Source organism: Hermetia illucens, chromosome 4 (genome assembly GCF_905115235.1).
Source record: "Hermetia illucens chromosome 4, iHerIll2.2.curated.20191125, whole genome shotgun sequence".
NCBI classification, from domain to species: domain Eukaryota; kingdom Metazoa; phylum Arthropoda; class Insecta; order Diptera; family Stratiomyidae; genus Hermetia; species Hermetia illucens.
Window position 1 is genome coordinate 42,361,485 of NC_051852.1, and position 22,434 is coordinate 42,383,918.

Here is a 22,434-nt window from a genome sequence, read left to right on the forward strand (position 1 = left end):
TTGAAAAATCATTTTCTTATTTGAAGCTGCCTTTTGCGGATATTGAGGCATTACGGAACGAGAAAGACAGAAGGTAATTCAGGGACAGTTCAAAGATCTATTCTTGGTCTCGCACTTAGCTGGATACGGCACTAGTCGCCCCATATCATTCGAACAAGCAAGAAGTCTGTAGATAAGTGACTAAGCACTTGCTTTAGGGAAAATGGAAATAGTCGTCCGAAGGAGAGGATTCCCACAGTTATCTCTATGTAAGTTGGCGAAGTCACGGTCGAGTGAAAGCTGGCCATCATTATAGACTCGAAGGTGAACTTCTTCGGGCCGACTTGGAGCACTGCAAACACGATTGCGTTTAAAGGTCTCGAAACCGTTACGTGTGATTTAGTGACACAATATCATCAAGGCAGTAGTAGTAGCAAAGTAGCCAAAACCATGTATGTGCGCGAAGGACTACTCATTCGATAATATGGCAATGGGAGGTAACTTTTACCTCGGTCAACTTATCGAGAGAGAGTGTCTGTGGGCACTTTACTAGGGACGGGGAGTCAATGACAATGTCATAATAAGTGCCCTAGGTCCATGGAGTATTTCTTCCTTTGAACCATGTGTCCGGGAATTTCTTTAGTAAGCACAGGAACTCAACATATTTGCAGGCAGATGAAATCTCCGCAAGTAGTTCTATGATATTGAAACGGGAAGAAAGAACTTGATCGGATGTTCGGTAATTCTCCTTTCCCACCAGTCCGCAAGTTATTTGAAAAGGATATGCACCTACAGAAACCCAACTAAGAGCACGTCTGAGCTCAAGATGAACTGGGAGCAATTTTTTCCCCAGGTAGAGATTAGGACTTTCACGGCAACGTATAATTGGTTTTTGACAGGTAACGAAAGTCTTTTTCTTGGATAACGAACCCGATGTGGATAAGGAACCCCAAAGCGAAGTGCTTAGGAACTGCTATCATCTCAATGCAGGCTCACCTAGTTTTTCAACTCAGTCCTTTCTGTCAAAACTGCTAAGGTGTTTCCAAATAGGACGGAAAAAGGAAATGTTTTTTTTCATCGAGGGCACGCCGATAATATATGTGTGAACTTTAGGGGGCGTACACTATCCAAGGTAATCGAACTTGGTGTTGACCGTAATGCCATGATTTAAAGAAGACGCATCTTCTTGAGAGATCCAGAGTTTGTTAATTCTCTAATTGGTCATCTTAGTATCCACGACCTTTTTTTCTGACGAGAGCATTGAAAGCTCACACGTTGTTTAGCTCGAGCTGGGGAAGAAGCTCCAGCTGAACGACGGTCGGATATTACAAAAGTTAATGGTAGACCGCAGTCACCAGAGAATACCGAAAGAGTTGCTGAACTGAATGAATAAAACTAAGTTCGCCCTTTGTCTGCTGTTCTGTGCCCCAGCCCGTAAGGGTATGCATCGTGACCATTGAAAATCAATGTTAAATATAGGAACGGGATTTATAGACAAATCAAAAAAGAGAAGGTTTGGTTACTGGTCGTCCTATTTCAATATGAGGTAGAATGGTGAAAGATGAATATTCATCAGCATAAATTATACGAACTGTAGGAGGGGATTAGATTTTTGAAGGGCAGAAGAAATTATATGTACTCGTATATGCCTCCCAGTAATCAAGCATTGACACCTTTTAGACCAAATAACCTTCATCCCTAAGTGTCCCTGTCTATAATCCATCCGTGCCGGAAATGTAATTGACGCTCAGATACTTGCATGCCCCCATGCCAATTAAACGCCAACCCAATAATATGCAGCAAGCATGAATTGAATCTAATGACCTAATTAATGTATCGCTGTGGCTCGTGTTAACTATGTTATCATGCACTCATTGCACATATTTGCATTCGCCATTATCATTCGCGTCACAATCACGGGCCACCAGCGCTAGCGGTTGGAAATTAGCATCGCCTCAAAGTCCAGTTTGGACAGAGATGGACAATTATAGATAAATATTCGATTGCATTTATGCATATGAAACCACTTATTATTGCCAATTACCAGGTAGGGAACGGGAGGGGCAGCCAGGACTATAGGGGTTAATTGATGTTTGGTTATAGTCCTCGCGAGGATGGTATACGGGAATGAACAAGGTGAATTAGGATTAGAATTCCATTAATTCACAGCATTTGTCATTTAATGGCAATCTAATAAGGTAAATTATGACTATCGTGGTCTAAATAATAGCAATTTGGCATTGACATGATAAAACAGTGAAGCTTCAATTTGAAAGACTGGGAAACTGGTGAACCGAAAGGAGATATAAATTGTGAAGTAACCAAGAGAAACTTAACGCGGTTAAGTAACTCAAAAGAAATCATTGCATCTGCGTCTCCATGCACCCGAAGGTTCCTAAAAATTAGGTGAAGATACAGCGATTTCAGTTATGAATTTTATGTGAGTTAGCACTTGGAAAATCTTCAGAGAGGAAGACTATGTAGGCAGACCATCGCGACTCTGTTACAAACCAAATTTTTTCTAAATTTTAGATTTCATTTGATATCTTCTTTAATATTTTACCACACAAGATAAATTAGAGAACTCCAGTGGTTTTTCAAGTTAGTAGCGTATGGCATTTCTAAAAAGGTGTAGATTGAAAATGCTGATATGAAGTACTCCAGAAATATCAACCAACTACGCTAGCTAGTGGCCTGTTCCTTGGAGATTTACACTTTAGTTATGTCTTGTGTCTGTACTTAGATTCAGCATCGCAAGGAACAATGCTGTCGTAATGATTATCAATATGATATCTTTCGCAATGCCAGAGCACATTTTTCTCAGGTCCTTTTTACACGCTGCCTAATAAAGTTATGATAATCGTCCTACAACGGATGTTCGTCAATGAGAGAAATCAGGCACGGTTCCATGCAACCAGAGCCATAACTAATCTCGGGCCTGGATCCTAAAATCCTGTTATTTGCCTTATAGATTTAAAGATGCGGGAAGTAAGTGAACACTATACTAGCTGTGAGAACCTGACCAGTATCTTCCGCATTGGAGTTTGAGAAACCAATAACTTCTTGCAATAATGACGCCAGAATGTCTATCTAGTTCAGATGAGCGTTTAAAAAGAATGTGTTCCTAGTGAGTTAAGAAAATGATAAACTGGAAGAAACCGCAATCAGCGGTTGCCACAAAGTGCACCTGCGGCTACATAGCTACAACACCGCATATGCGGCAAACTTGGGCTAAAAATTGGAAATGACGAGGTTAGGGTCATCACGCCTTCGAGCGAAAAAAACTTTCCGAGAATGAAGAAAGTCACCAGAAGCTGGAGAAAGACGCTGAAATCCTCGAAATTACCCTAAACAAATTATAAGACAGAGCAAAGCCAAAATGTCTTGCAACAAATATGAACTCCTGAGGTACCTCCAATAAAGTTCTTTTAAGAAGGATCAGTTTAGATTGATTAAAGGAGAGAACCATATATGCGACGTTTGCATGGTTCTCCAAATCTTAGGACGTTTTCCAAAGACAGAGAAGCCGATGTGCTCCTCTTTCTTGCATGGACTGTAGATAACGGCACGCCCTACAATTTTTTTCGCTGATAATCTAAGTGGCAGTTTCCCGTTAAAACCCTGCCTAAATTTTCAAGAGGAGCCTTAAGGCTCAATAAGAATGTTACTCTAGCGGCCTCAAGCTCTTTTATAAAGGCTTCCAATGCCAATGCTTCCTCATTGCCAGTGATATTTGAGTGTCCTGGGACTCACATTAGGATGGTATGATTCACCCTAATATATATATATACTAGCTGACCCGGCCACGCGTTGCTGTGGCTAAAGTTTTTGTTATATTACATTATAGTAAACAATCTAAGAGGAACAATAAGAGAACATCAGTCACGGAGTCCACTATGCTTTTTCACACAGATGGAATTTGTAAAAAAATATGGTGATCTCCTTATTTGACTTTCTACTACTATAACCCTTTAGTACAATGAAATTATTTACGAACAAAGACGAAAATGTTGATGTTGGTATACAAATTCACTGGATTGAGATTTGAAGGGGAAGTACGTTGAACACAATTAATTAAAATGTTCTTACACTTGATATTAAGCAGAAATCAATAGGTACAAAATAAAAATTTATCAGATTTATTATTTCCATTTAATTTTATAACAAATATAAGTATATTACAGTATAATACAGTAAATAACATGTGACGCTTAAACTCATGAATGAGGTAGGCAAGGCAGACAGTCTTAAACTTTTAAACATTAATATCTATTTTTTTGAATTATAAATACTTTCAATTTCAATTTAATTTAACACCAATCGGTGCACAATGTTTTTTGTTAACCTGTCTTTAGCTAACACAAATAGATTCGACGGTTTCCCAACACGTGAACACGCAACATATAGTTGCCCATGAGAAAAACATGGATTTTCCAAATCTAAACCACAAATGGACATTGTTTGACCTTGAGATTTATTTATAGACATGGCGAAAGCTAAACGAATTGGAAACTGTAGCCTTTTGAAGGGTATGGTAGAATCTGATGGTATCATCGGAATACGTGGCAGCAGGACCACTTTTCCTTTAAACTTCCCAGCCAAAATGGTTGCTTCAAGAATGTTTCCGGTGATCTTTTTGATGACCAAACGCGTACCGTTACATAATTGAGGTGGATTCAAATTACGGAGGAGAATAATAGGGGAACCAATCTTTAATCGAAGATTATGTGGTGGCATTCCAGGGATATCTAATGAATTTAAAAATTCAATCGGAAAATTTTAATTTCGTCAACATCAACGTTTTTGGCTGCCAAAATCGCCCGTTGACTAAGCCATTCATGATTCAAATAATTATTCTGTATATCCGGGAAAATACTCTGAATCAATTAATTTTTATCCTGAACAACAGTGCAAAAATTGTCTGGTAGTTTAATGCATTGCGTATTTGGTTGCAGTTCTATTTTACCGTTCCCAGTATCTAGTAGTTGTTCGGAAAATATTTGTTCTGATGGATCATTTTGCAATTGTACTCGCATATTTATGGTCAATCGAAGTGTTTCAACACTTCGCCATAAGAATGATTGTTTCAAACATGCATTAACCTCATCCGCGAAAGTAGAGCGAGGTATAACCGGTAAGGTCTGCCGGAAGTCACCAGACAAAAGTAAGATAGCACCACCGAAAAGTTTATTATTGCTGTTTAAATCTTGCATAGTTCTGTTTAATGCTTCAAGTGAATATTTGTGTGTCATTGTGCACTCATCCCAAATTATTATAGAACTCTTCCGCAACACTGCAGCTATTCCACTATTCTTTTTGATTTTACACATTGCATCTGGTTTATTATGAACGTCCAATGGCAGCTTGAATGTTGAATGTGCTGTTCGCCCACCATCCAGTAAAGCAGCCGCAATGCCTGACGATGCTACTACTAATGCGATTTTTTGTTGCGACCGTATTTTGGCAAGAATCAACGATATTAAAAATGTCTTACCGGTTCCGCCGGGTGCATCCAAGAAAAAAAAAACCGCCAAACCAAGAAAAAATCCGATCATAAATAATTTTTTGTTCTGCTGTCAGTAATGGTTCACTGATCATGATAATTGTTGCTAAACTTCCATGGTCATATTGATTTTCTCGTTGTAAATCGGTATTGACTAAGTCGGTGGCTGGACGATTAGGTGATGGCATACCATAATGATTAAGTGGTAAATTTGAAATAAGAACACATAAATCCTCGATCAAGACCAATGCTTCATTGTACATCTCTGGTGTATAATCTATGTTTTGGCATTGATTTGTTTGTCTAATTCGGTGCAAGATGTCTTCTGTCATACAATTTTTATATTTTTCCCACAAAGTTTGTGCTTGCGAGGGATAACATGTCGTCAAAATAATTGCAAACAACTGACGAATGTTATTCGGTGTTGATGTCAACGCAGCATCAGCAAGCGTTAAGTCCCAATGGTTATCGTCTTCTAGCAATTGCAGTTCACGACATGCATCCTGGTATGTATTGAATACTCGACCATTAACTGTTCGTAAAAATTCAAAAGACGTTGGTCCGGGAACATTCACCAATAACAAACGTAAATAGAAGCACTCACGTTGCTTTGGATGTACCGTGTAAAGTCTCCCCAATGTCTTAGCTTTGAATATGCCTGTAATAGAAGGATGTGGTTTTCCTTGTTTCCGTGGCTCCCATTTTTTACTGGATTTGTTCCATGTGAAATAACGTGGAACATCACCAAACACCAATGTCTTCGCGAATTGGCCAAAAACATCAGACTCAACTTGAATTATACGGTATTTCGTTCACTACAAAATAAATTTAATTAAGTTTATAGCGTCAACAACACGTGGTAATTATGCTGTTAAAATGTAGCTTATATGACACGTTCGTAGATTTACCATAGCAGCGCCATCTATTTATTACTTACTCAACCCAGTCGAAAGGTATCGACATCTGTTAGAATCATTTGGAGTTAACAGATAATTGTGACTGTCAAATAATAACAGACAAATAATTAGCAATAAATTAAAATTGCGACTATAATTTGAGATTTAAACTATCCTATCTCTCAAGTTGGATCGAACTGCACATGGTGTGCGAATTTTATTATAATCGGTTAAGTGGTTTAGGAGTCCATTGAGGACAAACATTGTGACACGAGATTTATATATATTAAGATATATGGTTGCCATTTACCCATTGATGGGGAATAGTGCGTCAACTGCACCTACGCACCATCGCTCGTAGTAACCTGAAATGCGCTTCAGCTCCCCCCAGAACTTCCAGAGAAGTCTGGACTCCTTCTCTACTGTTCCGCGCCAAGCATTCTTGGGGCGACCCACGCATTGACCACCTTGGGAGACTGGATACCACTGCGTCGTGTAGCCAGCAATGTAATTATCGCTCCGCTTTAATGTTTCAATTTGATCAACGCCTTCAATGCTCTACCCACTAATGCAGAGAGAGAAAGTTCAATGACCCGTTATACTGAGAATCTTGGCATTGCTGGTGTTTATCTTCAGTTCAATTCGACTTACCACTCTTTTCAAATCCAAAGTCATTTAGCCAAGCTCCATGACCCGGTCAGAGAGGACGCGTAATTCATCAGCGTTGTCGAGGTGTTTGAGCAAAGGCGTCGCAGTCCATCGAATTCCTCTATATCCTCCGGACAAGATAACATGAAGAACATCAACATTTTGCATCGGTGCAGCACGTGACATTTTGCGCCATCATATGTCCCTTTGATAATTCGTCAAGCTGCTATGCATAAGCTCTAACAAGTCCAATGGTACTTGGATAGCCCCGAGATCTCTAATTAAGTTTTCCGGACCAGCCAGACTTGTTAAGCCAAATTATCCTTGCTAATATTCCAGACGCCAATTTTGCATGGTGGATATTTACCTGAGCTAACTTCGCTGTCCGCCTTGAGCCTTAAGGGATTCTGGTCGAGATCATTCAGCCTTTCCTTTCTTGCTCACTCCTGCCCCTTTGGCCTCTACAATCGTCATGATTCCTTCAAAGTATCCTTCGTCTGATTCTCCTTACATTGCATATTGCCCAATCTGTAGTCGATTCGGCAGTTTTTGCTCTCAACTACTTCGAGGGGTCGAGCAATCATGAACTTCTAAAAGATTCTGAAATGAAGCCACTATAGGTTTTTCCCGTATATCGTCCCCAAGGCTAAATGACACAGCTGCCTCCGGTCTGGCAATTTAAAGGCTACGATCAGAAGTCATTTCACCGTGTTTTCTGTCGTGCAGTTCACCAATATCAAACCTGGACGAATTCCATCCCTTATATATTTGCTTGAGAGCAATTTTTGTCCCTTACTTTTCACAAGTGAATGTTAGCTCCGTACATGTCTTGGAAAAATCACCTTTAAACGCACTAATAAGCAATTGGTGAAAATCCTAGCTTCTACCTTCACACCTGAACTACGTGAGGCCTATTATCCTTTGGTTTCAGGCAAGAAGTATTCCCTTATGCAAACTTACTTCCACTACTATCCTTTTCTTCGGCTGTGCCTGCCAAAGGTCCTTTTGAGGACTTCTTCCAGTTTCAAGCTCTCCTTCAGATAGTGCAGATTCCATTTACCTACTGTATCCTTGAGGCCTGTGTTTTTCCCTGTCTGATTTATTCGGTTTCAGGCATACTCTTGCCTTGGTTACGCCGTCAGATTTCCCGCCATACCATCTCTTTGCTTTTTTCCGCAAATTATCAGTGTCGCAGAGGTGCGATCCCACCTGATGCACCAGGTCCCATGCAGGGTAAGCTTCTATTTGTTTATTCTCCCTATTGTCGATATCATTGTTTGCAATACTCATTTTAATTAAATGAGCATGTGAGCCAAGAGAAGTACGTTAAGGTCATCTTTAGTCATTGAGGCAACCAGGTATCACTGAGGCTCCAGTCGACAATAACTACAAACTATTTGAAGATTCAAACTGGACTTTTATAGTAATCGAGGCTGAAATCATTAAGAGCCTGAATCAGAGAGGAGCTTGTAGCTAGTCACTATAACATCAGATTCATTTGTGCTGAACAAATGTATTTTCGACTCAATCGGACCCGCGATAATAAATCTTCAGTCAAAATTTATCAGACCGAACCCTGTTTAGAAATGACAGCTGGTAAGCTAGAAATAGAAGTTCAGACAACCAACTTTCAGTGAACTCTGCCCCCAAAGTGCCAGCTTAAGCCTAGATCCGATTTGCATTCTTGCGCAATCGATTATTTTTATTATTTTATATGCCTTCCATTTGTCTCAATAAGAGGATACTTCGGTACATAGCCATACGTAATCACTAAGAAAAGCTCAAAAAGCACAGTGGTACGCAGTTTTGATAACAAAAACTTGTAAAATAGTGAACGCTGTGGAAAGAAAAGGTTAGCAGCTTTCCCATTCTACAACTAGAGTCCGCTTCGAGGTTCTACTAAAGTTGACTAATCCCAAATTAAGTAGCAAAGGGTCTCACCCTCCTCTTTGCAACAGTGTTTGTTGTAGGAGTGCCAATTTCTCCTTGACTTAACGCAAGTAGTAAACCTTCAGGTAAAGTCAGTAGCTATAGTAGTGCAAGTAAATTCAACTTTTCACAGTCAAAAGCGGGACATCCTCGCTCACAGACCCAGGCGTAGAAGGATATGTAGGCTGGGGAGGACATTCCCATGATCGTCCCTAAGTGGATATCCAGGACGCGCTGTAGGATTTTCAACGAGGAAAAGTTAAGCTGATTGACGAAAAGTCTTTCGTGGAATAATGTCCTACTCGATTTCGATATGAAAATACCCTATGTTCGTCTCCAAGAGTGTCTAAGCAAATCACAGCATTTCAACCCTTTTTACTATTTATGTTGCGTTCGCCGTCTGGACCCGGATTCTTATATGTGAAAACGCTGGCAGTTCGATATGCTCAGAGGATTGAGGCCGCATAATCTTCAAGCAGGATTCTGGCTAACATTCCTTCTCGCCAGCTGGATGATATGTCCGGGTTAGTTTCCCTCTCACTTTTTAATAAAGATTTGGCCCCTGTGTTCCTTGACCATATTCCATACTGAGGCCCGCTGCAGTTTAACTGTCACCAGATGTTGCTCGACGTCCGAGCCCTTCCAAAGTCTGCTCCGTTCGCTCTTTCGCTCTCATCATAAGATTCGCTGTGTTTGAAAACGAAGGGTTTCCCTTTCTGCTGGTGTTCCACGTCTTTATTGTTATATTCCCTAGTAATCACCTGGTATTTACCGAGGTGCTGTTTGTGCCACTCGTCGACAATACCGGTTTCCTTACCCCCGAAATCATGATCAGAATATGGATGATATTAGCCCTTAAGCAGAACTCCGGTAGGCTTCCCACGAGTAATCCGAGAAAAATGTTCTCCCTAGCTAGCCCCGACACGAAGGTAAGTTACTCTTTAAGAACTGAGGGTGTCCAATGTATTCAAAGTCTACACTCTAGGCACCAAGCTCCCTTCTTGATTTATTAGCACATTTTATAGTGCGAGCTTTTGTTTCGGCTCAACCCTCGTCAGATTCGCTTTTTTAAAGCAAGACCTTCGGTTAAATGAACATACTTCTTCCACGGGACTGCATTCTCTTGACCTGTTCGAAAACAGTTTTCAGCTCCACCGTAGGGAATTCTTGTGGCAACTTAGCCAATTATACAACCTTAACCTTAAACATAATCGAACAAAAGGGCCAATAAGGGGGCAAATTGGCATGAACTATCTTCAATTTGTTCACTAATCCCAAACCAGGTAAATTCAATTGAGCGGCGTCTGTCTGTCATTGATAAAGTATTGCCTGTTAACTCAGCTGCTGAATTCTTATGAGGCAACTACATGCAGAGGAAAAAACATATTCACATCGGTGTGTATAAGAAATTTACCAAAATATCGTTTATTTTAATAAATTTATCCTATCCCCGTCTTCATCGTTTCCCATTATATAATACATCATTGTCTTTGCAGGTGTCTTCAGCAGTAGGAATGGATAACTTACGGGTAGATGTTGATAAACTAATTCCTTCTACGACGACCAGTTCTTACGATGTTGTGCCAGCTGGCGAAAGCCAATCAAGATGCCTGAAAAAGTCAGATGGGGTCTTTTCAGGTGTTCCGTAGTTACCACATATGTAACAGACCAGTTCTCCACCGGTCTCGGTTCGTGCTAAGCTAAGATCAACGACGCTGGTAAGAAAATAAAGCTTAAAAGGACCGAAAGTCTGTAAAACTAAGGGCAAGTTCGTCCAATGCCTGCGCCAAAAATCTCAAGATCCCCATGAAAATGACTACGATTTCTCTACACAAGCAAATCATGTGAGGGGAGCGCAGATAAATCAGTAACACATGAAATTTGCTTCAGCTAACCTGCTAGTGTTCCTCCGGAAGGAAAACATTAACATCACATGGATACTGGAGCTGTGTATCGGAATAGGCCGAATCATCAAAGAACAAGAAAATAATTATTACAATTTATTCTATAAGACAAGGAACACTCATCGCGACAGGCCTAAAGTGTATATCCTTACGAGAAAAAACCTACACACCTTCTGTGTCCAATGCTGGGTTCCAGTAAACCAAACTTGGTAACCTTCTCTACTTACATGGCTCACCACTTATCATCTCTTCTAGGAAAATTACAACAATCGTAACAAACCAATCAGTGTGTAATTTTGGTTAACCATCAGGACTTCCTGGAAGCGGTCCTGTCAGACTCAATAAGATTCTGGGCAAGGAACGCACGAGCTCATCAAAAAGTCGGAGAACTCTTGGACAGAATCTTCTGCTAAGATTATGAAGCAACAGCCAGCGAGAAGGACTACGAGTCAGAACTCTGCTTGGAGTTTTTACGGCTCCACTCGATTAAATATAAAATAATAGACGGCATAATGTAAGTCATGCTCGAGAAACAGCAAAAAAAGATTGTCGCGGAGATGTATTCCGTTTGGTTATGTACCGCCCTCCTAGAGGCATGTGCGGATGGTTTTTATATCGAAAGTGGGCAGGCGTTGCCATAAGTTCGTTAAAGACTTTCGGTCAATCAGCCTTTCCTTTTCCGTTTTGAAGATCCTAGGGTGGGGCCTGAACATCGACTTAAAAGCAATTACGGTAAGTTTACTCTTCTCCTAATCTCAGCTCATCTAGCTCAAAAACAAATCCGCAAAAACCGATCTTCATGAGGCAATTAGAATGATTAGGCGATCGTTACACGAGAAGTGGCATACCTTAGCTTCCTTCCTGCATATAGAGGGAGCATCCAACTACGTGAGAACCGAAGGAATTAAAGAGAGCTCACCAGAAAAGGATTAAAGGGATGTGTTACTCATTAGATAATTGATAGATAGATAAGTGGACAAAAATGGATAATTTCCTCCAAAGCTAAGAACCTGGATGTGGATCTTAAGTATAATTGGAGGCTAAATATAGAACTCAGGATTAAGGAGGAAATGGCTTTTTGGAAGTACTCATTTGGGGTTCACTCCATCCTAAGAAGGTTTTATTGAATAATGGTTGATGCTGGGTAATAAATACAATAGGCCAAGTGACTGTAATGTACTCTTACACCACCTTCCCATCGACCTACATAATAAATATGCTGCATCGTGCAGTGCTATCAGATTCCGTGAGTTCCAAATGAAGTACCAGAGGAACTCTGAGCATTTCCAACTAGCCACTACACGCTGAGCTTGGAAGGCTTTCCAGCCCGAATAGAGTGGAAAACCAGTGATGTGTGGCGAGGTTATGCCACAATATTCTTCACCGATGGAATAAAAGTTGTCTGTGGAGTTGATTTTGTGGGACTGGACAGCGCTTTCAAAATGAAGGTACTGGCGATACTAAAGGCCTATCGATGACTGGGACATGATCCGGGCACATAGTCATTCTGACCGACAGATAAACCCTCATTGAGACGTTGTATTAAGTGTTCACATCCTCTAAGCTGGTGAATCTGCAGGACACCCTCCTATGGGTTCCCGGTCATAGGAAGATCCGGTCTTCACGGTCCCCCGGGGTGCACAGCTGCCGTCCCGCTTTCAACTATGAAGGGTAGAAACTATTCGAACTACTTGATATCCGCCGACTTCAGATAGTGAAGGCTCATTACCTGCACTAAGTGAAAAAGGCCGGATCGCAAGAGCTTTTAGGATGCACGAGCGCAAATTCGTACAAGATTACAGCGATTTACACGGTACACTGGTCAATTGGGGACCATCCCACCAGAATTAACATACCCTACAATCAGCATTGCCCAAGTTGCGGAGTGGCACTTTTTTTATTGGTCAGCTTTACAACTATTACAACTACTTGGGAACACTGAATCTCTAGATCTCTAGTTGCAGTATCTGGTTATTCTTCATGAACGTTACGAACTGGTCTTGAAAATCTGAGCAAGTTTTCGGCATCAAACGGTGCACGCAATCGTAAAATTGGATCCTCGCAGCGGTCACTACCTACCGAGCATCAAAGAATGCCCAGAACTCCTAGAAAACAACAACGGACTGAATATTTCAAAATAAGTATTAATTAAAATCGAAGGGATCCGGAAACCCAGTAACGAGATTAGCAAAAACTTTTTCGCGAAAGGTCGACAACACACCAAATAGCCAAGTGATTACAAACTCCAGAATAGGGAGCAATAGCTTACGACGAAACCGGTCAAAAACCTAATCGAATTTGCCAGGTTCTTCAGTTGAGAGAGGAACTAAAGGAAAATAGATTCTTGGTGTCCTTTAATGTCAAGGCTACTTCGAAAATTGCGATCAAGGAAGCAACTGGACTAGTAAACATCGATGACAAAGCACTAGATTAATGAAGCTGGTGGAAATCGGTGTGGAATAAAACTACTTCTTTGCGTCCTTTCTTAACTTGAATAAAGAACAACCAAACGAAGGACATTAACTTGTCAATATGCCCTAAATCTGACCGCTAAAAAGGGACTCCAAATTTTCAACCCTTTGTGTAGTTAATTAAATTTAAATATTTGCTCTTTTTACAATTGCAATAAACAACTTCAAAACAATTTTATTGAGCACACAACCACACGCCACAATTCAGGACCAAACCACTCGATTTTAATCATCTAACCCGCCCAGTACTAACATGGCGGTCGGCGAATTCCAAGTGAACATTAAATAAGTCAAAATGCACTTTGAAATGACGCATCATCATGTGCAATATCATAAATTCTAAATTGTAAATATTGGAAATTAAGCTGGTGTAAATGTTCAGGTAATGCGCTTCCATGTCCATTCAAAATTCTCTTTATCCTTTGTGCGCTGCGGACCCGGAGTGCAAATTGGCCCTCATGCAATTTGAATTGGTGTTTGATGGCTACATCGAATTTGCTAGTCGCAACCGCATCATTAATTAGGGCGAAAACAATTATTTCTGATAATTAGAGAATTAACGCGCTCCAGAATGAAATCATTGACCAGTTGATGGGTAGTTCCTCTGAAAATAATTTAAATGCGCTTCAGAGGACCCCTTCAGATCATAATCGGATTTCTAATCCTTCCCAGTCAACGGCAGATACTCCTTACGCTACATGCAAATGTTCAATTTATTCTTAGTCGACATTAGCAAAAGTCTCTGCTCCTCGACCAAAAAAGGACTCCACACTATCCTTCTGTCTTCCCATCAAGTAGGTGGATCCATGGCATATGTATCCAATTTTCCCGCATAAGTCTTGGATAATCGATTTTGAAACGTTTGTTTCCATCCCACTTCTGCCGATAATATCCGAGCCAGACATCCACAAATTAAGGACCTCTAGCCATGACCCCGCTCAGCGCTACACACGCAGACACAATTTTCTCGACATCTTGGCAAGGAACAGATAAAAATCGGGTGAAGCAGTCGTAAAAGATATCCTGGCTTTGTTATCGCCTGCATAAAAAGGAACATACATTACTGCCGAACTTATTCAATCTCTCCACATCCTGCCTGGAATTCCCAACCATCCTTTGGCCCATGTCGTACATCTCCAGAGCACCGGCATCGCACACTGTCCTGCCTTTATTCTGTTCGTTGGGCCGCAGCAATCTTTTCCGAATGTACTATCCTCATCCTGCGTGTACGCACATACAGACTTTTTCTAGATATGAACTAACTGAATTCCGCTAGAAGCTAAATAAACATATGATTTCGAGTTTCCTTGGATTAGGTTTTCATTAGATTGCCAGATGGAATAACAATATGGGAGGACGCGGCCGAGCAGGAGGGAGGCGAGGCGGCGGGAGAGTGGTGGAGTCCTTTTTTCAATAACAGTGCGGCAACAAAGGTAGACGAAAGGCACAGCATGGGTATGGCTCGGGCGAACTTTGCGAAAAAAGATTGGATCAAAAGGTAATTCCGATTAATTCAAATAAAATTGAAATTTTATTGATGTTGATGGGAGAATGTTGTCTTTGATGGGAAACTGATTGCATGGGGATTGGAAACGAAATCATGCTTCCAAAATTGATGTGATTGAACAAGAGTAGGTTGGACAGGGAACCGCAGACAATATATAATTTCACTGTAATCCTTTTACTGAAATCTTGATTTTTCACTTTTACTACGCGGTTAAGCGAAAGGGAGCGGAGATTCACTAGAACTTATATGGCCCCGAAACGTCTAGACGTCCTAGAGATTAAAGCAAGAGGGAAACCTGTAGGCAGTTAATAAGGTATCAATGAAGACTGCGCCATGGAAATGGATGATCTTTGTAAGCTGGGGATTAGAAACTTATTCACACCGCATCCTGCTTGCACACAAAGGGGACATTAAAAGGATAGAAATTTGTGGGGTTGCATCGAGAGCAAGTTTTGAAAGGGTTCGCATAAGGGCATTTATGGTTTCCTTTTTTCCATCGAAGAACATAGATCCACGTCGCGAATACTCAGAATACTCCAAAACCTGGTTTGTGAGCAGTCTACGTACACTAACTAGAGATTTTACATCCAACGGAGATTAAATAGTTGGTTGACTGGTTGATTAGTTGGACTCTGGAGAGCCCAACTTTATATGTATAATGGTCCGTCATGTTGCATTCTTTTCGTAAATAAAAACGGATCTGACGTCGACTTGCTGATGCTATGGTCAAATCGCACCGTAATTACACCGATATCGTAACTAAAATGATCTAATCAATTTCTGAAGACCCTATTCGGTTTGAAGTTTAGGCTTTCCTTGCTTGTCGTAAAATGCGGCTAAAAGGATAGAAATTTGTAGCCTAGTGACCTGCAAATTTTGAAACTGATCAAGACGAGGCTATCAAAAAGGGACTTCGATTGGTTTCTGCCAACGGTGGCAACGAATTGGAAATTATCCAACGCACTAACGACGCTAGATCCGCTTTCGCGGCCCCCAAGATCAAGTTGAGACTTTTCTGTGCTCATCCATGCAAGGTCCTTTCTGTGTTGCTATTTGAGAGTAGCACATAGAGAGTGAACTCCACTGTTACTCAAAAGCTCCAATCACTAAATCTTTCAGAAAACAGGGGACGAAGGCTCGCAGAAGGAACCTCAGCCATTAAGGTGCGATGAACTACTAGCTAAATCTTACATATCAGAAAAGATGCTGATGATTTGGACGTAACTGGCCTAAAACCAGTATGCGAAAATGGATCCGAACTAAACACTGTATACCAGGTTAGCTTTCTAGTCAACGGCGGAGGTAGGTAATGGGAAACAAGGCGAAGCGGCATGTCGGAAATAAAAACATGGGCGTTCCTGCACCACCGGGTGTGGCAATGTGCAAGGAAATTGCAAACAAGGAAGCAGAACCATCAGCTGTACATAATAACCCACCTCCCACACACTGCTCATAGCAGACACTCTAGGCAACATAGTACTAACACATCTATGGTGAGAGACACTTCGATATATTTCGCGTTAGAGCCTACTTCCAAGTTTGCCGTGGGAACTGGGACCGATTTATTGGGAGGTGATCAAATCAGCAAGAGATATCTCCATAGAGGTGTCCACTCTCCCTTGTGATACTAACACGAAGTACACGTATGTATACGTATGCAGCACTCATTCCCGACAGTTACTGAGTTTCTTATAAGGATAGTAAAATATCAGAGATACAATATAGCATCCTGCAGGAGGTCGCGTGGGGACAAATTTTGAAATTTGGGTCGAAGTTGACGTTTGATAGTCAGTGATTTCGTGTTGGGCTCCTAAACTACTCGACTACAAATCCAAGACTACCTTAACGTGGCTCCAACAGGTAACCCCGACTATCAGTTCTGGTGGCTGGCCTAAGTTCACCATTTGAATACCGAGCAAAGCAGAACAGAGCATACCGGATGTTGGACACCCAGCTCTAAAGTAAAGACAGGGGGCATCAGCCGCATGTTTAGTGAATGGAACTCTCCGAGCATTGAGTGCAGAAAAGGATAAAACCAAGTATGGACGGTTTTAGTGTTCGAACTGGACCAAAATAGCCGATAGGAGTTCGAAAACAGTTACTGTTTATGGAATCAGAGAAAGACTTCTAAATCGAAAAAGAGAAGAATGCTGAGCATGAAGATACGAGGCCCCTTGTGATTGAGGACACTCTCAATACTGCACCCCCAAACTTTCAGAGAAATCGATTCCAAGCGGACCTTTGACCGTAAAATGTGAGAAACGCCTGATGACACTAGCGAGTTTGTACCAACCAATCCTTCAGGTTGAGGGTGGGGTAGGGCTAACAACAACCGATTTGTGCATTTTCAGTGCAGAATAACAACATCACCTCGAATCCCCTCTGGCAATCAGGCGAGAATTAACCCTGAAGAATACTGCATAGCGGGCAATGCTGCACTCTCAAAGATCATAGGCACGCGTGAAAAGGAAGCCAATGGGAACCAACAGGTTTGTAAACTCGAAAAGTGTAGGGAGCAACCGTACCAGGTGAGCAAATTTTATCAACAAGTCAGCAGGATGGCACCTTATACACCTCAATTATTATCCTGTCGTAAAGAGAGAAATCTGATGTCCGACGGTGTATGCACATTGGAGCGATGGGTTGAATACTTTGATAAATTGCTCAACAACCAAAATATCGGCGAATTTTAGGTCCTACCAACTGAAGACGACGGACGAATATTACCACCTCCAACCAGGGAAAAGATGGTCCGTGCAATTCATTGACTTAAGAATCATAAGTTGCCGAACTGGTTAAATATGGAGGCGATCTGCTATACCAAGCGATTCAACAGCTTATGCCCAAGGTGTGGGATAGCGAATTAATGCCGGATGATTGGCAAAGAGGCATTATCTGTCCCATTCTTAAAAAGGAGGATATCATTCCTAATACTAGCCCTCCAAAACTTGTGCTAGCATCTCACGAATATCAGCTGCAAATTCAACATCCAGCCGAGAGTGAATCGTTGGTTGACTGGTTAATTTGACTCTGAAAAGTCCTGTTTTATAATTTTCTGTTTTATTGTATTCTATTCGTGAACAACCACGATCCTGGTGTCGAATTGTTGCAAATGGAAAAGTCAAGCGCACCTTATTGATACCAATATCATAAAAGACATTCACTTAGAGGTTCTTATCAAGATTTGAAGCCACTATGCAGGTTTGAATACTAAAAGAAATGTTTGATACAAAGATAGAGGAAGCTATGAGGAACTGAAAACATATAGCAGTGGTAGATGCACGTTATTTAGAGTGTGACGAAAGGACTATGAGCGGACTATTTGAAACTTCCTAAAACACCCTGAATCCCCTTTGGTAAATATAGAGAAAATCAATGAAGCTTACAGGTAGTGTCTTTTCCTAGCAAAACACAAAAAGATAAGATGATACTGAAGGTTCTAATTAAGGAAGTGATATGAGATAACTAAGCGGTGCATGATAAAGGACGCATCGTACTGAAAACATCCACGGATTTTTACCTTTACTTCACCTAGAGGGGATCAACAGCAGACTTGCATCCACATAGGAACAGAGGAAATGAGCTGAAGATCATAGAAGGGTATTTTAATATGCTAGTGAGAGAGTCGATCAACGAGTACGTGAGCACTGGGTTAGGCAGGAGCGTAACTTGGCATGTTGGTGACCAATATATTCGCTGTGAGCACGAAGCAGTCTGTATGTAGGTCAAAGCGAAATCCAGCTCTAACACGAATGTTGGCGAATGACGAACAAGTTTTCCGGATTGATGATCAAGGCTTTTCAGGGGTGCAGCGGTCAAGACCAATATATCTCTGAACAATAAGGTCATAAAAAGTCACCGAAATGATCTCACGGGTCGTAGACGCAAGGAACTCTACCATGTCTAGAAAACCACCGCCCCCCAATAGGCAACCCAACAACAATGAAACACAATATTGTCGGCCGCATAGTTTTTAGTAAGGAGACTGTACCAAAGGCTCAGAAAGAAAGCCAATAAAACGAGAGAAGGCATGCAGCAATGGAGAGACAGCCTTACAAAAGTCATCCAAAAAACTAAAATTGCTTCAAAAATATATCTAAAGACGTCAATATAAATCCTTAGAATGGGGCTTACTGGTGATAGTGAAAAAGCTGCAAGATCGGAAATCAGATTTGGTCATGCCTTCTTAAAAAAACTTTTCCCACTCTGTTTCTTCACGACAAAAAACGAAAAGTAAGATCCAATCTAATCTGGAAGGCTATCGTACGGAAGGTCGCGGTTCAAATCTCACTGATGACAGTGCGATTTGTATCGTGATTTGACGTCGGATACCAGTCGACTCGGCTGTGAATGAGTACCTGAGTCAAATCAGGGTAATAATCTCAGGCGAGCGCAATGCTGGCCACATTGCCTCCTACAGTATATTGTAGTGTACCATTATGGTCTTCAATGAAATGCTCTAACACACTCCAAGGCCCTGATCTAATATGAATTGTTGCGCCAACAATATTATTATTATTATTATGACCTGTTTTGGTACGCACTCGCTGGGGTTAAGGAAAACATCGTACCGGTGGGAATATCATAACGCTCTGCAACATAACGAATAATGGAGTGGTTATGTTTTGCATACCAGAAAACAACCCTTGCAGAGGACTTGGCCGTGGTTATTACAACGAAACACCCAAGAAATGTAGAAGCCTTTGCGTCAGAGGCAGTGAAAGGGACGAAGTCTTGACTGAGAAGAGTCGCACTGTCCTTAGCTATTAAACAAGCCGGGAAACCGGAGCTGGGCGCTTCAGGTATTAAAGGTTTTGTTTGCTTCTTGTGTGAGTATATTTGAGTGTAGAACTATCCCATTTGTACGTAGCCCGTTAAGAATATGCATTTAGCACATCAGATTTAGTACTTCGGGTTGCAAATTTACACTGTAAAGACAACTTTGAGCTACTGTAACGTTGTTACTAATAGTATGATTTTGATCAAACTTGGAGATAATATGCTTCATATTATACTTTATACTACTACCAACTTTTATAACTCTGACATAAACTTAAGGGGGTTTTTACTCAATTTTCCCAAAAATACGGTAATATACTATTATTAACTTAATTTGAACAGATATCGATATGGAGAGTATTTTGAGGCCTTGGCACCGTATAGAGGCTTCGTGATTTTTTTCAGATTTTTCGGTTGAGTAGTTTCTGAAAATGGCTCCGTTAAAAAAATCATCACTTTGCATCCCTCCCATTCCTCGCCTTTTTAACCAATCTCGAAACTAAGACTGGCATCAAAAAGTACTAATCAAGACCTTTCATTTGATACCACACATGCCTATATTTGGTGAAAAAAAATGTTACACCCCCCTTTTACATGTATGGGGACCCCCCCCCCCCCCTAAATCTCAATATAGAAGGATATCACTCACTGCATGTCTGGGGGTACACAGGTCCCACCTTCTCACCAAATTTCGTGTCAATCGGTATAGCCGTTTCTGAGAAAAAGTGCCTGTGACAGACAGACAGACAGACAAACAGAAGGACAGACAGACAGACATTGAACCGATTTTAATAAGGTTTTGTTTTACAAACAAAACCTTAAAAAAGCGAAAGTGGCCTTGAATATAAACCGTAAAGACAATCAAAGTAGAAGTCGGTGAACACAAAATCATCTCCAAGATGACTATCATATATCGAGGATGACGGTTAACTCCCAACTAAATGTTAAGAGGTATCTAGAGTATGTAGTGCTAGGTACTTTGATGCAGGTAATAGCAGAACGTGATTTTAATGTCCATTATATATGCTGAGGAAGCTCAAAAATCAATGAAAGAGGATCGAAACTATTGGAGTATCTCCTCAACCCTCAATTTGGGTAATGAGCCCACTTTCTTTAACGTGATAAGGTGAGAGTTAATCAACATCACGGTGGCATCCCCTGAGATTGTGGCTCTTGTCGGAGAGTGGAGAATATGAAACGTTATCATTCTCTCGGAACATAGACGCATTGATTTCGTAGTTGGCATGGATCCACCTCCAACTACTCCATTCCGAAATGCGCAGAATGAGCGACGTATAAAATAGAACTGAACACCCGAGTTACATTTCCTGGGAGACGCATCAAATCCATTGCTGGAATTAAGAAAATAACTCAGATGATCACAACTAGCATGAGAGAAGCTTACGATGAGAACTGTACACTCAAGACGCCAAAACACTCTAATGGAACTCTGATTTGGCAAAACACAGGTGAACACAAGGGTGCTCCTCAACCGAGCTCTAAAGTCAAATTCAGCCACTGACTAGAATCGGTACAAAGAAACCCAGAATAGGTACAAAGAAGCCTTCTAAAGAGGAGCATATGGTCAGCTAAACGATTAACATAGAGACACTTTTACAAACAGACTAAATCAGATAACCTCAAAACGTAAACGGATCTTTGTCTCAGAACGCAACCAGCAGATGGGTTATCTACATTTATAGAGCGGGAAAAAGGCGATGAGGAAACGAGAAACTAGGTACTTAAAGTGCACTTCCCAGGCAGCATCTCAAATCTCATCTCATGTCCGCTAAGTGCGTACAACCCTCAACCGAGGGACTTGGCTATGGCATGCAAAGTACATAGTATTATATCACTGGAACGAGTAGAGTGGCTAAGGTGGTAATACCTAAGGGGTTTCAACACAACGGATTTATTGAATGTATACAAAATAAAACCCGTTATGATGTATGCATGCATGGTCTGGTGGCCGAGACTGAATTTTGCTAACAGCCAGAAGATCCTGATCCTGATCCTGATTGAAAGGCTCGGTTGCCTAAGTATTACTGGACCAATCAGTACTACCTCAACAGCGGTGCTCGAAGCTACCTTAAATCTACTTACCACTCATTCGGAGGTTCAACAGAAAGCAACCAACGATGCGTATAAGCTCGATACCATTGGCGCGTAAGAAGGTAACGAATCGCACGGTCATCCTCCATCTTGAAATTGCTTGACAAACATCAGATTGTTTCCAGATTCGGCTTTGAAAAAACAAACCATGTCGTAATCATTAAAAGAAAAGAATGGTCAATAAATGGTTACGAACCTTGTGGGATCACAAACCTAATAATCTTCACCGACGGATCAGTCATGGAAAACGAGACGCGCGCAGAGGTGCTCTCAGGAAACCCGATCATAAAACTGGTCCAACCCCGCAGAAAAATTATGACCATATATGATATATGTGCGGAGATATATGCTATTTCATGGAGCCAGAACCACCCACTGTTAAGTCTACTCTAAAAGATGAAGTTGCAAAGATTCAATGAAATGAAGAAATTTAAACCCTTGCCGGCAAGCGAAAACCTTTGTGAAAGAACCCGGAGCCGCAGTGCGACATTTTTGTTGTCCCTTAAGAAATAGGACATGAATACTCTAGTAGGCCTTTTGACGGGACACTAATCCTTAAACTACCACATCGAAAAATTTGGAATATAGTTTCGGTCATATGCGGCCAATGTAAGCAGGAGCAGATTTCAAACAAAGACACCCCGGTAAGATTTTCTTCATTGAAGAATTTGCACACTCTCTGCTCCTGGAAAATGTTCTCAGATTC

The 22,434-nt window shown here is 41.1% G+C and overlaps 1 protein-coding gene across 1 annotated transcript; it reads right to left on the reverse strand.

Moving 5' to 3' along the window:
• Positions 1–4,865: 4,865 nt before the first annotated feature.
• Positions 4,866–21,817, reverse strand: LOC119653502. The gene is made up of 5 exons (XM_038058158.1): positions 21,720–21,817; positions 6,420–6,481; positions 6,087–6,272; positions 5,571–6,014; positions 4,866–5,410 (listed from the first exon to the last, which is right to left on the reverse strand). The coding sequence occupies exons 1-5, from the start codon at positions 21,815–21,817 to the stop codon at positions 4,866–4,868; spliced, it is 1,335 nt and encodes a 444-aa protein (XP_037914086.1).
• Between the last annotated feature and the right edge of the window lie 617 nt (positions 21,818–22,434).